General features: G+C 32.8%; 2 protein-coding genes across 3 annotated transcripts; both read left to right on the plus strand.

Annotated features, from left to right (window-relative positions):
* Positions 1–71: 71 nt before the first annotated feature.
* Positions 72–8,171, plus strand: LOC143073051 (uncharacterized). The gene is made up of 10 exons (XM_076248288.1): positions 72–306; positions 841–987; positions 1,250–1,361; positions 3,038–3,162; positions 3,949–4,146; positions 5,228–5,392; positions 5,993–6,122; positions 6,564–6,724; positions 7,216–7,327; positions 7,621–8,171. The coding sequence occupies exons 1-10, from the start codon at positions 82–84 to the stop codon at positions 7,725–7,727; spliced, it is 1,482 nt and encodes a 493-aa protein (XP_076104403.1). The 5' UTR covers positions 72–81; the 3' UTR covers positions 7,728–8,171.
* A 4,906-nt stretch (positions 8,172–13,077) lies between these two features.
* Positions 13,078–20,757, plus strand: LOC143073049 (uncharacterized). 2 transcript variants are annotated; one of them, XM_076248286.1, is made up of 10 exons: positions 13,078–13,342; positions 13,727–13,870; positions 14,371–14,494; positions 15,440–15,582; positions 15,940–16,137; positions 16,545–16,709; positions 17,520–17,649; positions 18,959–19,116; positions 19,614–19,725; positions 20,024–20,757. In XM_076248286.1, exons 1-10 carry the CDS (start codon positions 13,118–13,120, stop codon positions 20,161–20,163), a joined length of 1,539 nt encoding a protein of 512 aa, XP_076104401.1. In that variant the 5' UTR covers positions 13,078–13,117; the 3' UTR covers positions 20,164–20,757. The 2 variants fall into 2 exon arrangements, with proteins under 2 accessions (XP_076104401.1, XP_076104402.1); XM_076248287.1 differs by having other exon boundaries at positions 15,446–15,582.
* Positions 20,758–22,409: the final 1,652 nt, after the last annotated feature.

Consider the following 22,409-nt stretch of genomic DNA (forward strand, 5'->3'; position numbering starts at 1 on the left):
GTAAGATATTTCATAGGTCAATAAATATAGAATTAATCTTTAGTCGCTATATAAACATATGTAAACATAACACGGTTAAAAATGGCAACCCCGTCAATTGATGTTTATGTGAAATTACCTACGGGTCGTACTTCAGTTTTGAAATTATTACCCACTGAACAAGTAAAAAGAATTAATGAACAGATTGCAAAAGAAGAAAACATTCTCCCCAGGAGAGTTAGAGTGAAGTACCAAGGAAAATTCCTTGATAAATCAAAAGCAATCGGATTTCTTGGAATTCGTCCCGAGACTATACTGAAAGCAGAGGTAAATAATTTAACTTTTTTGTTTTTTCCACATGCGCTTTAGAAATGTTCTCTTTTTTTTTTATTTAAACCTATTGAATCATTACATTTGATATTCAGAATGAGTTTATGTTTTTTTCATCCAATTTTACAACAAAAGTAGTTTATACATCTCCAAGAACAGGGAGTATCATGCATAAACTATCCTTTTTGTAATCGTATGGTTAAGAGCACATTAAATAAGTGAAACGAGATACATTCGTCAAGCGTCACAACTTGGCATAAAAAGATCTTGTATGCTGAATAAAAAGATAGAGAACATGATAATGATGACGCGGAGTAAAACTGGTTTCTTTTTTAGTCTAGATACTCTCCAATATGTGTAACTTGTAGAAAACGGTTTGAATTTTACATTTCGGACTCTGAAATGATTCTATTTTTGACCTTAAAAGTGCAACATTTAATCTGAAAATTGGCCCTAGCTCTTCGCCGACTATGTTAGTGTACAGCATACACGTTTCGTTTTCTTCAAATATGTGTATTATTTCATTCACAGTTCGTCATTCCAAGAGATATCAAAGTTTATGCTAAAGTAGACGGAGGAGGTTCAGCTCCTGTAGATATACAGAACATAAGTACATTAGAGGATTTGAAATCTGCTGTTGTTGAACGTCTAGAGATTGTGTCTCCAAAAATAGTGAAAGTAAGTGTCATTTCAATTCTAGAATATGAAAAGGGGGGGGGGGGGTAGAAAAAATATAATTTCTACAAATAGTTTATTTTTTTTATTTTCAATCTAAAATAAACAAAGTCTTATCGATATAGCCATAATTAATTGACTTTCATTGATAAAAATCCTTTTCAACAATATACTAAAATGAATGTGTATTCAAATAAAGCATTCCCTGAAGTTATGAACATTAAAATCTACTAAACTTTCAAATTTATTTAATTTTTCTCTTCAGTCCTTTCAAAGCTCAGGAACATCTTACCGTCCATGTAACACACCACTATATGAAACAAGTATTACTGAGGAAAGTGTTATAGAAGTGACTATCTACGACAGAACAGTAACTGGTAGGTATTATTTCTTGTAAATCTTTGTTTAAGTAAACCCCAAAACTGTGTCGAGTCCAGGAAAGTCATGAAAGGTTTATAGCCTTGTGATCTGAAACGAGAATAAAAAGTCCGTGTTTTGTTTTGTTTTTTGCTTTATTTAGTTTTGTGTTTGTGTGCGTGAGTGTGCTTTTTTTAGAGGTGGGGGACCGACATGTTTTAAAGTTTATGAACTTGCTTTCAGTAACCGAGAGCGTTGTTTTAAACAATGTTATTAATTATTGTTTTTTTGGTAAAAATTGCATGAAATGCAACCAAAAGCCTATGTTACTGACTTGATATCTAAATCTTCGAAGGTTTATCACTACTTTTGAGATACACAAAATATAGTGCATTGACCATGACATTCTATACACTCTATCCATGAACATTTCCAGCAATTAATTAATTAAATATAATTATGCTCAGATATTCAAATTACAAAATGATGCTATATTTATCAAGTAAAATCACTTTTCCAAGGTGCATTAATATAATATCTGTTCTTAAAATATCAATGATGTCGTTGTTAAGTCATCTTTAAAAATTGAGTTATCTTTCTTTGTCCATAGTTGTAGTTAAATACTTTTCCAAAGCAGAAGCGAAATATATAACAAAGGGAAATATAAACTCATCAGTCGAAAACGAACTTATCGCTTATTGCTGAACTAGTACACATTTTTGTTTAGGGCCAGCTGAAGCACGCCTCCGGGTGCGGGATTTTCTCGCTGTGCTGCAGACCCATTGGTGGCTTTCTGCTGTTTTCTGCTCTTAGGTTAGGTTGTTGTCTCTGACATATTCCCCATTTTCATTCTCAATTTTATGTACAACCACCAGCAGGAAAAAAGCAAACGAAAAATGACCAACGGACAAACAACTGTATACAAGACACACTATAGATAGGGAACTAAAGATTGCAAGAGTAACCCTATCAAAACTGACCCCTGTGTGATATCATGTGCTTCGGAAGGGTAAGCACTAAGCAGATCTTGTTCTACAAGTGTTTTAGGTTCCTAGACACGAGGTGATTTGTGCTCGACATATCAGAGTTCATGGAATTCATTATAAACTCTGTAAAAAGTTAAATATTCGATCGGTGTGTATGAAAATTCAACACTATACCACAACTTGTTGGACATTTTAACAGATCACAATTACTACCAACATTCGACTTCAGAAGACCTAGACTGGTAAAGTTTTGTTTACTTCGAAATATTGCATGCTGATATTGGCATTGTATTGTTTAATATATTGTAATCTGCAGCGGACTTTTACTTAATAAATTGTTTACTTGCTTTCAATCCATTGAACTTTGAGTAAATAAAACATGAATTAAGTAAACTTTAGAAAACCAAACTTGGTACAGAAACAATATGTTGGGATTATTGCAGTTCAGATCCCTTTGCAAATCTAGAACATATGTCTTAAAATTATAATTCATGTAAAACCTGTCCACAGCAGCTACCATTATGATGAACAACAACATTACAAACAGTTTTAATCAGATAAAAAGAGACGGTACATTATTTTTAAAGTGCTGTTGGTTGGCATATGATTTTTTTTAACGACAGTAAAAGCAGCACTCTGAATTTTAGAAGCAAAATTTCAGTTTCCCTTTTATTCTATTCTATGATTTTATTTTCAAACCCAATATACAGATCACACAGCTATTGATGATGATTTGAAAGATGCCGTCCTCTCAAGTTTCGAGACAAATGGAAAGAGTGTAGAAGTAGTGTTTTCCTTTGACACAACTGGTAGTATGAGTCCATATCTTGAGAATGTAAGGCTGCTTTAATTGAAATTAAATTTTGTTTTTGTCTTTTTTTATTTGACAATATAATTAGAATGAAATTCAAAACAGTGTGGCTGTGGCCATTGATTGACACATTAAATTCATCCATTGACTGGGACAATTTACGTGAACGTTTGTCTGTAACGACCACTGTCCACGATGTACCTACGATAGACATTTAAACTGTCGGGTCACCAAAGGTTTCTTAACGCCTTTAATTATAAAACAATTCGAAAAATTAATCAGGAATAACCTTTATGTTTTGATTTATATAATTGATATAAATTAAAACATCAGGTTATTTCTGATTAATTTTTCGAATTACTTTATTAAGGTGTTGAGAACCTTTGGTGACCCCATAGTTTAAGTGTCTTTAAAAAGTACATAGTGAGCAGTGGTCGTTACATACAAACGTTCACCTAAATTGTCCCAGTCAATGGATGAATTTAATGTGTCAATCAATGGCCACAGCCACACTGTTTTGAATTTCATTCTACTATGTATGATTTCTTCTTAATTATACTAACGTTGATATATTAAACGGTGGCATTTCTGCAGACTTCAAAGATTTATATTTATGGTTACGTTAAAAAGTCTAAAATTTCAGCACCAGATATTTCAATTTCAGTTTTCATATTTGTAAAAAATAAATTACAGAATTGAGCATTTTCTTAACCAAAGATAAATTTTTACCTTTTTCCAAATAAAATAAATTCGTTTTTTTTTTTAAATTATTTCATTCTTCTTGTAATTCATCAAATGTTTGGGTTGTAGGTGAGGAAAAAATTAAAAGAAACTTGTCAAAAACTTTTAAGAGACATACCAAGTATAAAAATTGGAATTATGGCTCACAGTGATTATTTTGATTATGAAAACTACGTCATCAAGATTCAGGACCTGACATCAAACGTTCAACAGCTGGTAGATTTTGCTTCCAGTACGTCATCAACTAGTGGAGGGGATGCCCCAGAGGTACTTAAATGGTTTTAAAAACTTAAAGTGGTATGGGTGTCGTCCGCCATCTTGGATTGTAAAAAACAGAGAACCCAAGGTCCAGATTTTCTATCAAGTTATCAAAATATGATGCAGGAATACAGATATCTAATGTGAATTTTCATTTAAAAGAAAAAATTTATAAGAATATAATTTATGAATATTAATCTTTTTACAAATGTAGATTAATTTTTAAATGTTTTTAAATAGACATTTCAAGGGGAGGTAACTTTAAAACAGTGCATTTTCTGAAGGAATCGACATGGAATTTTCCTATTTTGTATTTTAGCCGGAAAAAAACGTACGGTGACCCTATCTTCTTCTGATATTCTCAAAGAATTGTCTGAAAGTTATCGGTTCCTAATTTCTTTTACAATTCTATCATTTTGTTTAGTTTCTAATCACAAAATGGTGTTTTACTGTATAATCCACACAAAATGTATCATTTGTCACAACCTGTAGCAAGAGAAAATGCGCGGTGACCTATCATTTTATTATATTTTTGACTATATATATCAATAGATACTACATTTTGGCAAAGTATGAACAAATTCTATCATTTTTATTTTAGACTCTCAAACCACCTTAAGTCAAATTAACAGTAACCTCGAGATTATTTTACACAATTTTAATAACATGTATAAGAACATGAAGAATAACGTAGAGGTAGTACGATTGCTAATGAGACAGCTATTTAACAAAGACTAAGGACAAGTATGTGAAGACAACTTACAGTTCGTCTTTGCAAAATATCTATAACTCACACATGCATGCGAGTTAGTTGCACCTCTTGATTATTTATTAAAAAAAACTTGCATAGTAATATATATATTGTCCCAATCGCAAGTTCAATACAAAAAAAAAATCTAGCCAAAAAGTCATAATAAAACAAAAATTGGGGGGGACCTTACCAACGGAAATTCCACACTTGTCATTACACCCCTCCCCAAAAAAACAAAAGCAAAAGAAACACAAACACCAATTTACAATTTATAACAAGCAGTTTAGATGAATAAATTGTTAAGCCAATAAATCAAGTTCTTAGTATTTATTTTTTCAGTGTTATGAGTGGGCATTACACAAAGCTCAACAACTGGACTGGTCAGAAGATTCAGCGAAGGCTTTGGTTGTTATCGGAGACCATGAACCACATCCACCATCTTATACAGATCAGAACATCAACTGGCACACAGAACTAGATGTCTTAAAAGGGATGGGAGTTAAGGTATATACAAATTAAATACTATACTCTTGTTTTAAATGTAACAGGGTATTGGTTACTAGAATGACGATGATAACGAGATGCAACCGATAAACGGTTTCAGATGTTGACGATACCAGAGACCAGTAGGGAAACTACTTCTATAAAATAATTGGACTTTAAACTGATCATGTTCATTTTGTGTTTTTAAGATCTAAGAAAATAACATGCATTTTCCCCAAATGTTTTATTATTAATTAAGGCGGCATCGTATATTGATGTACCAGTACAAAATTTACGAAATCGAATCCTGATACACTAAGGATGTGTTTGACTGGTTCGTAAGTTTCTGAGACGGTCACGAGGTAAAAGTAAAAGCTCAAAATGGCAATCAGCCAAATGAGATAAAATATGAAGTCAATTTTCTTATTTCTTGAGATAAAGATGACAAAAAGAAAAAGGATAAAAAAGCAATTAAAATGGACAGATTAAAAAGCCAGAAAAATAGTATTGAAGTAAATTTTCCCCGAAAACATTTTTTCTATTTTGCGTAAAAGTATGATTAAGCGACCGAAAATACCTGAACAAAAAAATACTTTTATACTTGTATACATATCTTCTAAGGTTTATGGTGTATTTTGCAACAGTATAGAAGGAAACGCCAGGAAGTTTTATGAAGAATTAGCAGACCGTACCGGTGGATGTCTTCTTAGATTAGCTAACTTTAGTTTAATTACAGAAATGTTTTTGGGAGGTATATAACTTTAAAATTATTATACATTACAGTGTTATTTTATTCATATCAATATATAATACAATTGAACTGTGTACTTCACTAGTTGTTTTAGCCTTTATGGACGTCACATGCATGCTAGGACAAGGGAATATGTTGTATGGCTATGGCTGTTGTATTGAACGTGCATCTGGTCTGACTGTGCATTTGTTTATATATATAATACAAGTATATGATTATTAAAATTATTTATGTTTTAAAATATGTAAATCATTGAATACTATTAAACAAACACACAAAATGCAGAAAATAATTAGCATGCAGAGCAACAAATCAAAATAAAAGTCAATCCAAAAAGAATCCATCTACCCCAACTAGAATATTAATGATAGCCCCATTAGAATAAAAAAAACGTCGAAATACTTCAACGGGTATTTTGTATTGGTTATCTTTCATTTACAGTGTGTTACAAGGAGTCAAACAAGGAACAGTTGGAAGCATTCACTGAAGAATTAAAACTAGAAGGTAAACTAACAGAAGAAACCAAAGATCTCATGAAACAACTGGAAGATACGAAACCGGCATCAGAAGAAAGAAAAACGAAGGGCACTCCCAGTTACCTGGTAAATTTTATTATCGATTAAATCAGGGACGGAAACGGTAACTGAAAATCGGGAGAACGGGAGAAAAAGAAAATGCAGATAAGAAAGGTGGGAGGAGGAATGTTAGTGGACTGTGACATAGAGAAAAACTTGAATCAGAAATGTACCCTCTGTTAATTCATCCACTGAGCATTACAGGTCCTGCATGTGTAAAGTTTTTGTTTTTTTTACAAACTATATAGTAGCAAATTGTTTAACTCTTGGTAACTGGCTAGTTTTCCCTGCACAGTTTCGTGTAAGCTTGTTTTTTGTTTTAGAATAAATTAATCAAACTTTGTTGACATAATTTTTCAAATAGTCGGCGAAGTACTGCTGCATTATGACAATCTGTTAGGAAGAGTCGACGAGTACCGCTGCGTTTTTGCAATCTCTTTGAAAGAGTTAACGAAGTATCGCTGCGTAATGTCAATCTGTTTGAGAATTAATTTTACCCTTTTTTTTGTATTTTTCAGAAAAAATACAAATTTGATTGGTGGAACTTTAAAAAGGACCATAATAAAACACCACAGTATAGTTACAACTCTGAAACTGACAAATGGACACAATACAACAATCCAACACAAAGTAAGGAATTTTTTCAATCAAAAAATCTAATCAAATCAATGATAAAAATATTCCCATGGTTAGTTTCAACATTTGCATTAAATTTCCTTAATTGTTTTAATATTTGTATTTAATTACACAAAAAATTACGACATCTAATACATTCTCTTATAAGGGAGGAAGAGTATATATAAATTTGCCAAAAAATACCTAAAATTTTGATAATAGGTCAGTGGTTACATCACCAGCATTTATAAATCTATACACAGAGATCAGAATATCAAACTTCATGTATTTTTAAACATCTTTTTCAGTTCCTCCTTCGACTTCGACACCAAGCGACACAAATTCGACAATCGTTAAGTGTAGCTTATTTAGGGGTGATCGACATTCCAAACGACGTGGATGTAATGTAATGTGAAATCGACATACCAAAAGACGTGGATGTATGTAGTATGTCATAAATGCACTAAAACTAAGTGAAGAGGATGGCCATAACAGGCATAACAAGCACGTATACTTACGGGTATCAGTGTCCTTCATAACAAGCAAGGTCGTTTTAAGCTCTAAGAATATTTGCCGAAATTAAAAGACTATCATGCATACCTTAATATCGATGTCACATAACATACCAAAAACATGCATTTACATTGAAGAGGGTGCTAAAAGGAGAGAGAAAGAGAGAGCCGTATGGTGAGCAGAATTCGCATTGTCGGATACAGACAGGGTTCAAGTGGTCTGGGATTAGAACATAGAATTAGAATATATTTTCATTGAAGGGGGTGGAATGAGAGAATGAAATGTTCATTCATTTATTTGTAAATTATAATTTTGTTCTTAATAATAAATGGAAAAAATAACTGCATTTTTTGCTATGAACTAAAAAAAAGTTGTGTCAAAAGCATTCTATTGCCGTCAGAAAACCTTGCACTGATATTTTTATAGAACTAAGATTGAGACACGACGAATACATTCTTGAAATACAAGGAGACTGAATTGTGCTATAGGTATCCATCTTTGTAAGATCCATTTTTTTATTGGAAGGAGGAAAGCAATTGGTTCAGCTTAAAACATAATTATATCGAATAGCTTAAATATAAGATGCACTACAGTTTAAATTATATATCTTAAATTACTTGTGCATCTTATATTATCCAAATGACCAGAATTTGCATTTGCGGATACAAAAAGGGGGTCTGGGATTGAAACCCATTCTTTCTTTTTTTATTCTTTCTAAATACATAATGTCTACGAAATTTCTTCCAGTGGAACCTCAGGGGCGTATCCAGCCATTTTTAAAAGGGGGTTCAACTTTGTGTCCCCATTCAAATGCTTGTACGTCAAAAATCAACCCCCTGAACCCCCTCTTGATCCGCCACTGAAACTACCGTAGTATATCTTCCCGTTTTCAAATTTCAGTTTTTTGCCTGCATATTCTAATATCTGCTTCTTGTCCTTTGGTTGGGTTTCTGTCTCATGAACGATTCATTTTTCTTTTATTATTTCATTTATAAAAATAAGAGGATGTTGTATGATTGCTAATGGGTCAACTCTCCAAAAGAGATAAAATGACACAGAAATTAACAACTATAGGTCACCGTACGCCCTTAACAATGAAAAAAAACATACCTAAATTGTAAGAACTATAAAGGCAACGAAATGAAAAATGTAAAACATTTTAAACAAAAAACTAACAGCCTGATTGATGTACAAAACAATGAACGAAGAACAAATATGATTTATAGCAACAAACGACAACAACTGAATTACAGCCTCTACTTGGGACAGGGGGATACAGAGCGTGGCGGATTTGCTGGTATACCAAACCCTTCCCTTTACCTGCATGGGACAGCGATGTCACAGTACAATATAAGAACAAAGCATTGAAAGGGGTTAACTCATCAGATCTTTATAAAGCAGAAAAAAACTTATCAAAACACAGACTGAACGCGGCAGTGTACTTAAACATCCCTAAGTAAATATAAATCACAAAATACAGAGGTGAGAGTACTTGCAGTTACTGACAGGAAGATCAAAGCAAATAACAACTAATAAAAAATCATACGCCTAAGAAAAAGATGTCGGATTCTACTGGTACAGCTTTTCTTACTAACTTATCGCTAATCCCGGCTGACCCGGCCGCTTGAACTTTTGACGCATACAACAATCACTTTTCCATTGTGGCGTCAGATATTTTGTTTTATGACGTCAACATTTTACGGGAATCTTTTCTTATACTTTAACAAAAACCGTCCCCTTCGTCACCGTATGCAGTCTTTCTTATTTCTATAAAGCAAAATAAAACTTAGACATGCATGCTAATTCAATCCATTCTGCATTAATACTACACAAGTTTTGGAGCTAAGTACAATTTTATGTGCTTCCAAAATCTGCAAAAAGAAAATTTGATATTTACCCCGAAAATCATTACGAATATCTCTTATCAAAAGAGAAAACATAACATTTCGGGAGGGCAACTTATAAAATCTAATGTGATTAAAAATCTCTAGAAATCACTTGTGTCGAATCTCATGTAAAAATTTCGTATTTGAGAATTTTGATGGATAAAGATCACTGTTATTTTAGCTGAATGAAAATTGGGCATCCTATAAGTATAAATGTTAATCTGAGATCTCGAACCATATTTTGCAACATAAATATCAAATTAGTCCTAAATATACAAACTATAGTTATAATCCTTTGAATTATTTGAATTTGTATTCCTATAAGCGAATATATGAAGGGGCGTCCAGCTGTCCAAAGGTGACTAAGTTTCCCTTGAAATTTAAGCTATGACCTTTGACCCAAATTTAAGAAAATTGTGACCACTGTTGATAACGACAACATCAATATTTCGAGGAGGCTTATTTTTCTCTTTTCAATCATTAAGTATATCAGTTTGTTATTCAATTTACCCAGATCGATCAAATTCGTTGACCCTACTATTTTTACAAGTCCATTTTTTAATGTTACCATGTAGGGGACTCTTCCCCTACCATTCCATAACCAAATATATTTGACCGACCATTAGTATCTGAGACTTGACCTCTGAAAACTGAGCCTTCTTCACTGATCCACGAAATGAGGTCGAGGACTGGTGAACCTTGTAGACATTACAAGGATACCATAAATTAGTTACCAAACCGTAGTTACCATAGAACTCATGATAAAAGAGATATGAAAGATACCAAAGGGGCATTCAATCTCACAAGTGAGACATTCACATGACGAAAAACGGTTTTTAGCAGGCACTAAACCATAAAAATTAGGTCAAGGATAATGATTAAATGACAGACGGAAACTTCGTTGCACAAAAGGTCTATATACAAAGTATGAAGTGTCTTGTTTCGAATTCGATTATAAAAAGAATCAGAGTATCTTAACTAGATTGCTGTTGTTTACTACCTTCGTTTTGTAGGTAATCTTAAACTTAATCTCATTTGAAGGCCAATTTCTGCTAAGTAGGCATATAAGTGTAAGAAGGAGTGATTGATCTGTTTCTAATTGTCATTTTGTTTTCATACATATAGCAGAAAACCTCCCCTTCTTCACTGTTTGCAGTCTTTCTTCTTTCTATAAGGCAAAGATAAGTTACCCCAAAAATCATTACGAACACCTTCTATCAAAAGACGGAAACAGGACATTTTGGGCGGGCAACTTATAAATGTAAATATCTAAAAACCATTTCTAGAAATCAGTTGTATCGAATCTAATGTACAACTCCGAATTTGGAACTTTTGATAGGCCAAGATCACTTGTGTCAAGACTCATCGGCGACGACTAGGTCAAAATAGTAAAGAAAGCAAAATAAAAAAATAACAGTAACCGATGTGTGGATGAGACGCTAGTCTGACGTACTAAGTTATAAGCGTGGTACCTTTGATAACTATTAGCATGCCGAGATGTCCTATTGTAATGTTTATTTGTGTATTTCTCTTTCCTGAATGTTCTTGCATTTATATTTACTGTAGTCATGTTATGTAATGTTGTCATTTTAGTGTTATATTTAACATTGCCATTAAAGCACGAGGTTTGGCTAGCCGCAAAACCAGGTTCTACCCATTATTTTTTTACTTAAAATGTCCTGTACAAAGTTAGGAAATGGCAGTTGCTATCTTACAGTTCGTTTCTATGTGTGTTGCATTGTCGTTTAGTTTTTTGTTGCACTTTAGTGTGTCTGTTGTTTCGTTGTTCTCCTCTTATATTTGATGTTTTTCCCTCCGTTTTAGTTTGTAACCCGGAAAAGTATTTTCTCAATGGATTTATGAATTTCAACAGCGGTATACTACTGCTGCCTTTGTTAATTTAACAGCTGAATGGAAATTGGGCAAATGGTACAAATGTTAATCTCAAACCATATTTTGCAACATCAATATCAAAAAGAAAAATAATTAAAATACCAAACTCCCGAGGAAAATTCAAAACGGAAATTCCGTCATCAAATATCAAATTAATCCTGAATAAAGAAACGATAGTAATAATTATTTTAATTATTTGAATTTGATTTCCTATAAACGAATATATGTAGGAACGGACAGCTGTCTTAAAGTGACTCTGCGTTTTTCTTAAAATTTTAGATAATGCCCTTTGACCCAAATTTAAGAAAATTGTGACCAATTTAAACCCCAGGTCCTCCGACTGAATAGAAAGAAGTATTTTTTTCCTGGACGGCTGCTCTCTTTTGATGAGTGTCGAACATGGTCATGTTTGTTGTCATTATGTTTATGTGTAAATACGGCGCGTTGTTACAAGAATTTAGATGGTGTTCTTAAATGTAATCACATCGGAATTCTAAATAGGGGCGTATAGATGGTTATCGACCAATATTACAAGCATTACAGTGCTAGGCGGGTGAAGTGGTTACTTGAAATGTTGTCATGCCCCACTTTGGCATTATGTTTTTCAGTCTATCCGTTCGTCCGTCCGTTCGTCTGTCCCGCTTCAGTTTAATGTTGTTGGTTAAAGTTCTTTGGTCAAGGTAGTTTTCGATGAAGTTGAAGTCCAATCAACATGAAACTTAGTACACATATAATCCCTATGATATGATTTTTTTTCTATTTTAATGCCAAATAAGAGTTTCAATCCCAATTTCATTGTCCTATGAACATAGAAAAAAGTAAAATCACAAAAATACTGAACTCCGATAAACTATACAGAATGCATAGAAAATGATAGTGCAGGTGGGGCATCCGTGAACTATGGACAAATTCTTGAGTTGTTTTTTTTTAATTTATTTTGCCAATGCGTGTGTGTGTGCCGATGTTTTGTCTGTGTCTGTGTTACATATTTTAAATAGTTAGATTATTTTTTTTTACATCCCGAAGACATCATCAACTTAAAAAATCATTACATCATCTACTGTTTTTTACCTACAGGCGCTGGAGGTTCGAGACCGCTGGACCTCATTCCTGTTGAGAATCTAAAAGCGGAGGGGTTTTAATTCTTAATCTGGTCGCCCTCGCTTGAAAATCGCCCCGGATATCAAAACTATTAAATAATTGTCTGTGCTTCATGTATTTTCAATTATTTATATGTATTCCTACCATTTTAGAATTTATTTAACGTATTCTGCAATAATAATAGTATATGCAAACAATTTAAATCGATTTGTTCAATAAATACACCGTATAGTCTAATTATAGAACAGGATATTTTAAGATTTCATTGTGAGATATTTCATTGGACAATAAATATAGAATAAATCTTTCAGTCGTTATAGTATATAAACAAGTAATATACAAAGTATTTATTTAGTAATACCAAGTGTATACAATATAAATCCTTAATACACGGTTAAACATTACTGAAAAAATGGCAACTCCTTTAGTTGATGTTTATGTGAAATTACCGACAGGTCGTACTTCAGTTTTGAAATTATTACCCACGGAACAAGTAAAAAGAATTATTGAACAGATTGCTAAAGAAGAAGAAATTCTCCCCGGGAGAGTAAGAGTGAAGTACCAAGGAAAATTCCTTGATAAATCTAAGACAATCGGATTCCTCGGAATTTGTCCAGAAACTATACTGAAGGCAGAGGTAAATAATTTAACCTGTTTGTTTTGTTTATTTGTTGTTCACTGGAGCTTTAGCCCTTAATTTGTCCATGAGAAGTATCCCCCTTATTCTCTATGCATAATGATGTATTTGTTGTGTTTTTTTTTTTTAAATTAATAATATATTGATATTTAAATTCTATTCACATATTTAATAACTCAGAAAATCACTGAAAATTTAACAAATGTTGATTACTCCTAAATTGTCTTTCGGATGCATTTTGGTAAAAGACATCATTCGATGCAAAATTTTACAAAAATATTTTTTGTCCATGCCTCTTTTGTCGACTATCATTATATATCATTTAGCATTACATCATTAAACTTTATGTTTTCTTCAATGATATGTGTTTTATTTCATTCACAGTTCGTCATTCCAAGAGATATCAAAGTTTATGCTAAAGTAGACGGAGGAGGTTCAGCTCCTGTAGATATACAGAATATTAGTACATTAGAGGATTTGAAATCTGTGGTTGAACGACTAGAGATTGTTTCTCCTAAAACAGTGAAGGTACGTGTACACACGTAAAAATAGGAAATTAGAATGTCTACAACATGACAAATAATTTAGTTTTTATTAACCCTTAAATTAAAATAAACAAAATCTTATAGTTAGGTTATCATTGCTCTTCAACTTTGTACTTGTATGGCTTTATAAGTATTTAGATATGAGTCTTATGTAGACGAAACGCGCGTCTGGCGTATTTAATTATAAGCCTGGTACCTTTGAGAAATATTATTGATATAAACATAAGTATAGTCTAAGTGAAATTGTGATTGACTTATTTCATTGATATAATGATAATTAATTGACTTAGTTGTTTGATATATAAAAAAAAAATATATAAGCAAACGTAATTGACTTTTTCATGAAGTGACATGTAGTGACTAAGTCACTTTATGGTTGATAGAATTACTATTGGATCATTATTATTTTTTAAAGAATATACTCAAAAATGCAATTCATTAAAATCTACTAAAGTTTCAAATAAATTTAAATATTTTCTTCAGTCCTTCAAAAGCTCCGGCACTGTGTATCGTCCATGTAACACGCCACTATATGAAACTAGTATTAGAGAGGAAAGTGTTATAGAAGTGACTTTCGGTGACAAAACAGACGATAGAACAGAATCAGGTAGGAATTATTTCTTGTAACTGTTTGAGTTAATCCACGCACTGTGGCGAATCTAGAGAAGTCATAGCCGAGTTATGCAAGGATTAGTAGAACAAGAATAAGATTTGTGTGTGATTCTTTATTAGGGGAATTTTGTTTTAGCACAGTCGTTGATAGACTTGTGAATATGGTTAGCAGACTTGTGATTAAGGATATTAGACTTTGTTTTTTGAAACAAGAATAAGATGTGGGTGTGATTATTTTATTAAAGGATCGTGATCAACAGTCGTTGATATTCAAGTGTAGGACAATGTAACTTCTCATCGACATGACATGGTTTTTTTCTAATACTATGAGCTTGTTATCAGCAACTGCGACCACTATTTGACACGTTATTTTAAAATTATTGTTTTTCTTGTACCTGTCAGGGTTGTTATGTCTTAAACAGTTATATTTCGCTTCTTCGATTTACCTCATACTATGCCTTTGTCAAGATTAAAAAGGGGGGGACATACCTAGGAAATGGTTGACCGTTTATAAACTCAAATGTTTTTTCAAGACTCGAGTTGTTTGGAGCTAGACCCATTGTGCAAAAAATGTTTGATTGATTATCGAATTATGTTAAAAGTAAAAAAGGCGATTGAGCAATCAATGTCAGAAGACCAAACTTAGAACAACCACAAACTGTGTTGGGATTTATCCAGTTCACCCCTTTTTGCAGATCTAGATCATATGTGGCAAAAGTAAAATTCACATTAATAACTGTCCAGTGCATTTACCCAAGAGGATGAACTGCAGCATTACCACTAATTTTGATATGGGAAAAAAACGAAAACACTTACGTTCTGATGGTTGGTGTATGTTCTTCTTAAACCACAGTTGAAACAGTTTTACAAATTAACCCTGAACCTTTGAAGCAAAGTTCCTGTTTTCTTTTTATTCTATTGATTGAAATATTTTTATTAGACCCAGCTCAAGATACAGATCCCAAAGCTATTGATGATAATTTGAAAGATGCCGTCCTCTCAAGTTTCGAGACGAATGGAAAGAATGTAGAAGTAGTCTTCTGTTTTGACACAACTGGTAGTATGAGTCAATATCTTGGGAGTGTAAGTAAGGCTGCTTTAATTTATGTGATCAGATAGGTTGGGTTTTTAGGGGGTGGGTGGGGTTGAGAAATTGTCTTAATTTTCTTCTTACTTTTGCTAACGTTGGTTTATAATATGGTATTTCTACATTCGAATAATATTTCTATATTGTTGCGATAAAATGTAAAAATGTTAACACCAGCTATTTCAATCAAAATATTCAGATGTTTCAAAATAAATGTGCAAAATTTAGTATGTCCATAACAAAAATAAATTTAAGAGTCTTCTAACAAAATCAGTTAGAATTCATTAAAATAAATTCGTAATTTTGTGATTATTTTTGCTTGTTATATTAATCATAAAATATTCGGGTTGTAGGTGAGGACAAAATTAAAAGAAACATGTCAACGACTTTTAAGAGACATACCAAATATCAAAATTGGAATTATGGCCCACGGTGATTATTGCGATTATAATAACTACGTCATCAAGATTCAGGACCTAACAACCGACGTTCAACAGCTGGTTGATTTTGCTTCCAGTACCCCATCGACAGGTGGAGGCGATTCACCCGAGGTAATGTGGTTTAAAAATGAGTTATCTCGCTTTGAGCGTTTGAAAAATAAGACGTAAAATTAACACATTGATACGATGATGTGATACGATTGGTGATGAGGCAACCCTCGAACGAAGTCTAAATGACAAGTTTTCAACAGAACGAACAGTTTGTCCTTGCAACATATGTGTTGTTTAATTCACTTCAAGCTGGCTATAATAACTCTTGATGATTTCAAGAAAACCTTGCATGTAGTCTTCATTCAAGTTCAATTTTTTTCATGGTAATACATTTAAAGAAAAACAATGAGGATGACCTAACGAACGAAAATTCCATACTTATCAACACACGTCAACACCCCCGAAAAAAATATATATAACAGTTTTAATTGAAAAAATTGTCAATTCCATAATATTTTCTATTTCAGTGTTATGAGTGGGCATTACACAAAGCTCAACAGCTGGACTGGTCAGAAGATTCCGCCAAAGCTTTGGTTGTTATTGGAGACTGTGAGCCACATCCACCATCTTATACAGACCAGAAGATCAACTGGCACACAGAACTAGATGTCTTAAAGGGGATGGGAGTTAAGGTATGTTAATTATATACTATACTCTTGTCCATATATTTAGGGTGTGAGAAACGTGATTTGGTGATGATATGAAAATTTGCAGATTACCAGAACAAACTCTAGGACTACATCTGGATATATAAACTAGAAACCACAAGGAACGTGAATCACTCAGCAGATAAAAATGTGTCAACTGAAAATTTTGTTTGAAAATCGGGGATAAAAGGTTCATTAAAAAAATGAACCAGACCCCACGGTTCAGTTCCTTATAATTGCTGTCTATCTACAGGCAGAAAAAACTATATTGAAAAGCAATAACTCCCGTAAGGAACAGATTAAAGTTTTGTTGAGATTAGCACTTTTGCCGATAACTCCTACAATAGATTTATGATAGAGATCATATTGAAATTGCTGTACTAATATGTCTTACCTTGCCTACTATTTTTTTGTACTGCTTATATATTATAGTTTTCAAGATACCGTGTTAATTAATTAAAGGCAAAACTCTGCTTTACTCATATATATTTTTAATCCGTTCTCGAGTTTTGGAGAAGGATGTAAAGTGATAGCAAACTCTCAAAGTGGTCTTGGGCTAGATGAACATAGTAAATGTGAAGTTGATTTTAATATTTCCTGAAATAAAGAGGGTTAAAAATTTACCAAATGAATTACCAATTAAAATGTACAGACAAAAAAAAACAGAAAATATAAAATTAGAATCTCATGTAAGCTTGTCTTTAATTTGTTTTTGTAAAATTATGATAAAGCAACCGAAATAAGCAGAAATAAAAAGGTTCTTCGTTAAAATACTTGTTATGCATATCGCTTTAGGTTTATGGTGTATTTTGCAATAGTGGAGAAGGAAACGCCAAGAAGTTTTATGAAGAGTTAGCAGACCGTACTGGTGGATGCCTTCTTAGATTAGCTAACTTCAGTTTAATTACAGAAATGTTTCTGGGAGGTACATACTATTAAAAATTATTATACATTGCAAATTTTCTGTAAGTATGAATACTTTAAGGGTGAAATTTAAACATGCGCATTCATTCCATGATTGGGAGAATATATTGAATGGGGCTATTGCACTGAACGTGGCTCGATCTGGTCTGGTTTTTATATAAATTGTGATAATTTATTCATAAAATACAAGTACGCAAATGTATTTATTAGCTAAATTATTTGTGTTTTTACATGTCCATCATTGTTGTATATGACTTTGTTCGTCATTGTCCTTATCTCATCGTGCTGTATCTTGATATTCAGTGCCGGATCCAGAAATTTTCCTAAGAGGGGGCCCACTGACTGCCTAAGAGTGGACCCGCTCTCGTCACGCTTCAGTGATTCCCTACAATATCGATTTTCTCTTTTCGATACTATTGTTACCCATATTTTGGATTTTTTTCTTGGGTCACAAATGGAAGGGCAGACACGAAAATTACTTAACTAATAGATTGATATGTTTTCCGTTCGTGGTATTTTTTTTCTTCTAAAAATCGGAGGTTATGCATTTTCTACATCCAACTTGATAGATACCCATGTCGTCGACTTGATATCTAATTGTTCTGCTTAACTATGTACTAGATAAATTGAAAACTTAGGCAAATGGTGTTTTTAAAATAAAATACTTCGTAATTGAGAAGAAAATTGTAATTTTGTTCTTTCTATTATTTTTTTTTGTCACTATAGTAAACATTACAGTACACATTTATCGCCTTCTTTAACAAAGAGCTTCGATTCTTTTGTTCTTTTTACACCGGGTTTCCGACTGTGCTGTTGTCTGTTCTATGGTCGGGTTGTTGTCTCTTTGACACATTCACCATTTCCATTCTCAATTGTATATGACAATCAGTTATCAGAATAAAGTTGAAATCATCTATAATATCTAGTCAAATAAGTTTTCAATTTAACGCAGCAAAATTATATAACGGGGTTACGACAGGTAAAGTCTTGAAGAAAAAGGAACAGAAAGTACACAGTGAAGTTAAAATTGAAGAAAAAGAAACGAGCATTTGATTTTCTGGAGAGGGGTTGTGCCGGATTGAAAAAAAAATGAAACTTTTAGTCTGAATATAAATAACCTTGCAGAAGACGGGATGTGAATGAATATTCTGCATCACAAAATGAAGGAAATAATAAGCATGCATGGCTTCGCAACAGTAGAAAATACAATCCGGAAAACCAATCTGTCTCTTCCCCTCCCCAAGAATATCAAACGTAAAGTGAAGAAACTTGACATACTCTATTACTTATTGGCTGTGTTTGAATTACAGTGTGTTACAAAGAGTCGAACCCGGAACAGTTAGAGGCATTCACTGAAGAATTAAAACAAGAAGGTAAACTAACAGAAGAAACCGAAGTTCTCATGAAACAACTGGAAAATACGAAGCCATCAGAAGAAAGTAAAGCGGAGGACACTCCCAGTTACCTGGTAAATTTATTAATTTTTCAAATAAGGAACGGACAGGGTAATTGAAGATTGCCGAAAGATAGTGGGAGAAGGGAGAAGAAAATAAGGGAAAACAGATAGGAGAGAGGACAGTCCGACTGTGATATAAAAGAAAACCTGGAATCAGAAATTAACCATCTGTCCATTTATCAACTGAGCATTACAGGTTTTGAATTTTTAATAATTTGTCTTAAACATAATAGAAGCAAATTTACTTCTATTTTGTGTACGACAAAACAGTAAAAGTGTTATTACAATAACTGTTGGTAACTGGATAGCTTTCCCTACGTTGTCATACAAACATATTTTTATGTTTTCTAAAGTTTCGTGTCTGTTTAGATTTTTTTGTGGGCAAAATAAAAGAATCAACACTTTGTTGGCAGAATTGTAAGAAAGATGTGAGAGGACCACGTTTTAAATAGTCTGCGATGTACCGCTCCGTTCAGTTATTTTGACCTTTTTTTTAATTTATTTTACAGAAAAAGTACAACTTTGGTTGGTGGAACTTTGAACAGGATCATACTAAAACATCACAGTATAGTTACAACTCTGAAACTGACAAATGGACAGAATACAACAATCCAACACAAAGTAAGGAATTTTTTTCCAATAAAAACATCTACTTAAAAAGTTATCTCTCATCATATCAATGACAACAAGCGTTGATAGGTCAGCTTTAGATTTTCCAGAAAAATTGCATAATCTTTATAGCAATATTAACTTATACTAAAATAATTAACGCACATTAAAGTTTATACTAGTACTAGTGTTTAACTTTGCCAAAAAAATATAATTTTATCTGAAATTGTGATTACAGGTCAATTTTTACGTCACCACCATTTATGAATCAAAAAACATAATCTAATTTCACTTATATGTATCTTTTCAGAACAAACGTCGACATATACCCCTGTCTTAACTCCTCCTCCGTCTTCGACATCAGGAGACAAAAATTCACCAATTAGTGGCAACTACGTTAGCAGACATCGAAAAAGCAGTCGCAAAGGACGTGGATGTAATGTAATGTGAACAATGTCAGTGTCCCATAAATGCACTAAAACTGTTATAAGGAAAAAGAATATTCTAGTTTGAGGACAGTCCACATTACAAACCTGTGTAATGATTGGCGGGCCAAATGTCCTTATGAACAAGCATGGCCAGTGTCGTATTATAAGCTTTCAGCTGACAAGACAAAGACTATCATACATATGTCAAATTCGGCATGCCACACATCATAACAAAACATTTTCATTAAAGAGGGTCAATATATCAGTTATAATTAGTGTTGTCAAATCGTACACTTTTGCCTAACCGGTTACTCGGATAATCGTTCGACCGATTAACCGGTTAACCGGTAGTTTGAGTTGGTGCATGCAAGCCTTATCAATAGTAACCTACACATAGATATAAGATGTGGTATGAGTGTCAATTTGACAACCTTTCATCCAAGTCATAAATTTACGCTTTTAGAATTGAAGTTTGTCCTCTGGCATTATCAGGCTTGTCTATGAGGATTCCTGGCGAAGTTTGACTTTTAATAATCAACAACACCGTATCAACTATAGCGTTTGTACCAACTTCAGATTGAAAAATAAAATAAAAAAACTTCTTGATCTCGTAGAATTGAATATGTCTGAAACTGATTATTCTTTCCTTTTCACTTGTTGTCTTCGAAAATGATGTGGAGTGTTTCATTTTGAGTGATTAATTATAAAAAAGAAGATGTGGTATGATTGCCACTGAGACCATTCTCCACAAGAGATTAAACATGTTAAAATGACACAGAAATTAACAACTACAGGTCACCGTACGGCCTGTTTCTTTACTTTGTTTGCATGTTACTCGTACTATCACGTATACATTGAGTACATTCACATTGGTTCAAAAATTTTTAGTTAGCATTTCGTTTAAAGTAAGACTAAGCCTTGCAAGACGGAAGTTGCACATTTAGATGTAGGTTTACACAATATAAGATCAGAAACAAAATAATGAAGTAAATCGTAAAATTTAGAGTTACTGCTAAAAAACAAGTATACTAATTATGTTTCTTTAAGATCCTGCCTCGAGCTGAGAGACAAGTTCTAATTAATTTTTATGTTTATAGGATTAACAATAGCAATCAATTTACTGGACAACTGATCTGTCAAATTAATTACCACGACGACATCTTTAGAATAAATCCTAACTGTTTAATGATTTCAATACAAATTTATATAAAATCTATCAAAATTGAAAAAAAGTCCGGTTAACTGGTTAGCGTTTTTGGTATTCGGTATTCGGTCGTTCGAGCGGTTAACCGGTTAACCGGTTAACCGTTGACAACACTAGTTATAATTCGAAGAGGAGAGAGAGTGAGAGAGGAATAATTCAAAATGTGTTTTGACTGAAATACTGTATATAGATATAGGAAGACGTGGTATGAGTGCCAATGAGACAACTCTCCATCCAAATAACAATTTATAAAAGTAAACCATTATAGGTCAATGTACGGCCTTCAACGCGGAGCCTTGGTTTTCACCGAACAACAAGCTATAAAGGGCCCCAAAATTACTAGTGTAAAACCATTCAAACGGGAAAACCAACGGTCTAATCTATATAAAAAAACGAGAAACGAGAAACACATATAAATTACATAAAACAAACGACATCTACTGTACATCAGATTCCTAATTAAGGACAGGTGCAAACATTTGTAGCGGGATTAAACGTTTCAATGGTACCAAACCTTCTCCCTTTTTCTGAAACAATAGTATAACATCCCAACATAGAAAAACACACGATAAAATATCAATTGGAAGGCTTGTATATAGTTGTTAAACAGTAAATAAAGATATATAACTTTGTCATTTATTAAGTTTACACCTGCAATTGTTCTCATGTACTCATAAAGTTGTGTCCGAAGTATTTGATATTGCCGACAGAAAACCTCACATTCATGTTTTCTGTGGAATTTTTCCGAGATAAGAAAAATAAATTCTTGAACTACCAGAATATTTTATTCTTCTATATATAGGTACATATATTTGTAATACAATGTATTTCAAATTTGTATTTTTTAATGAAAAGAAGAAGAGAAAGACTTTGGACAGGCAATAAAGATAAATATACCGACCAGCTACAATGGAAGATTCACTAAGAGTTTACATTTTATATTTCAGATTTCTTATACATTTTTTCATTATCCGAATCTCAATAAATTTATAAGAGCTTTGAACTCAAAAGACTTGATTCTTGAAAACTCTACCTATCCCTAAAATATGAGTTTTCTCATCAAC

Source organism: Mytilus galloprovincialis, chromosome 4 (genome assembly GCF_965363235.1).
Source record: "Mytilus galloprovincialis chromosome 4, xbMytGall1.hap1.1, whole genome shotgun sequence".
Lineage (NCBI taxonomy): Eukaryota > Metazoa > Mollusca > Bivalvia > Mytilida > Mytilidae > Mytilus > Mytilus galloprovincialis.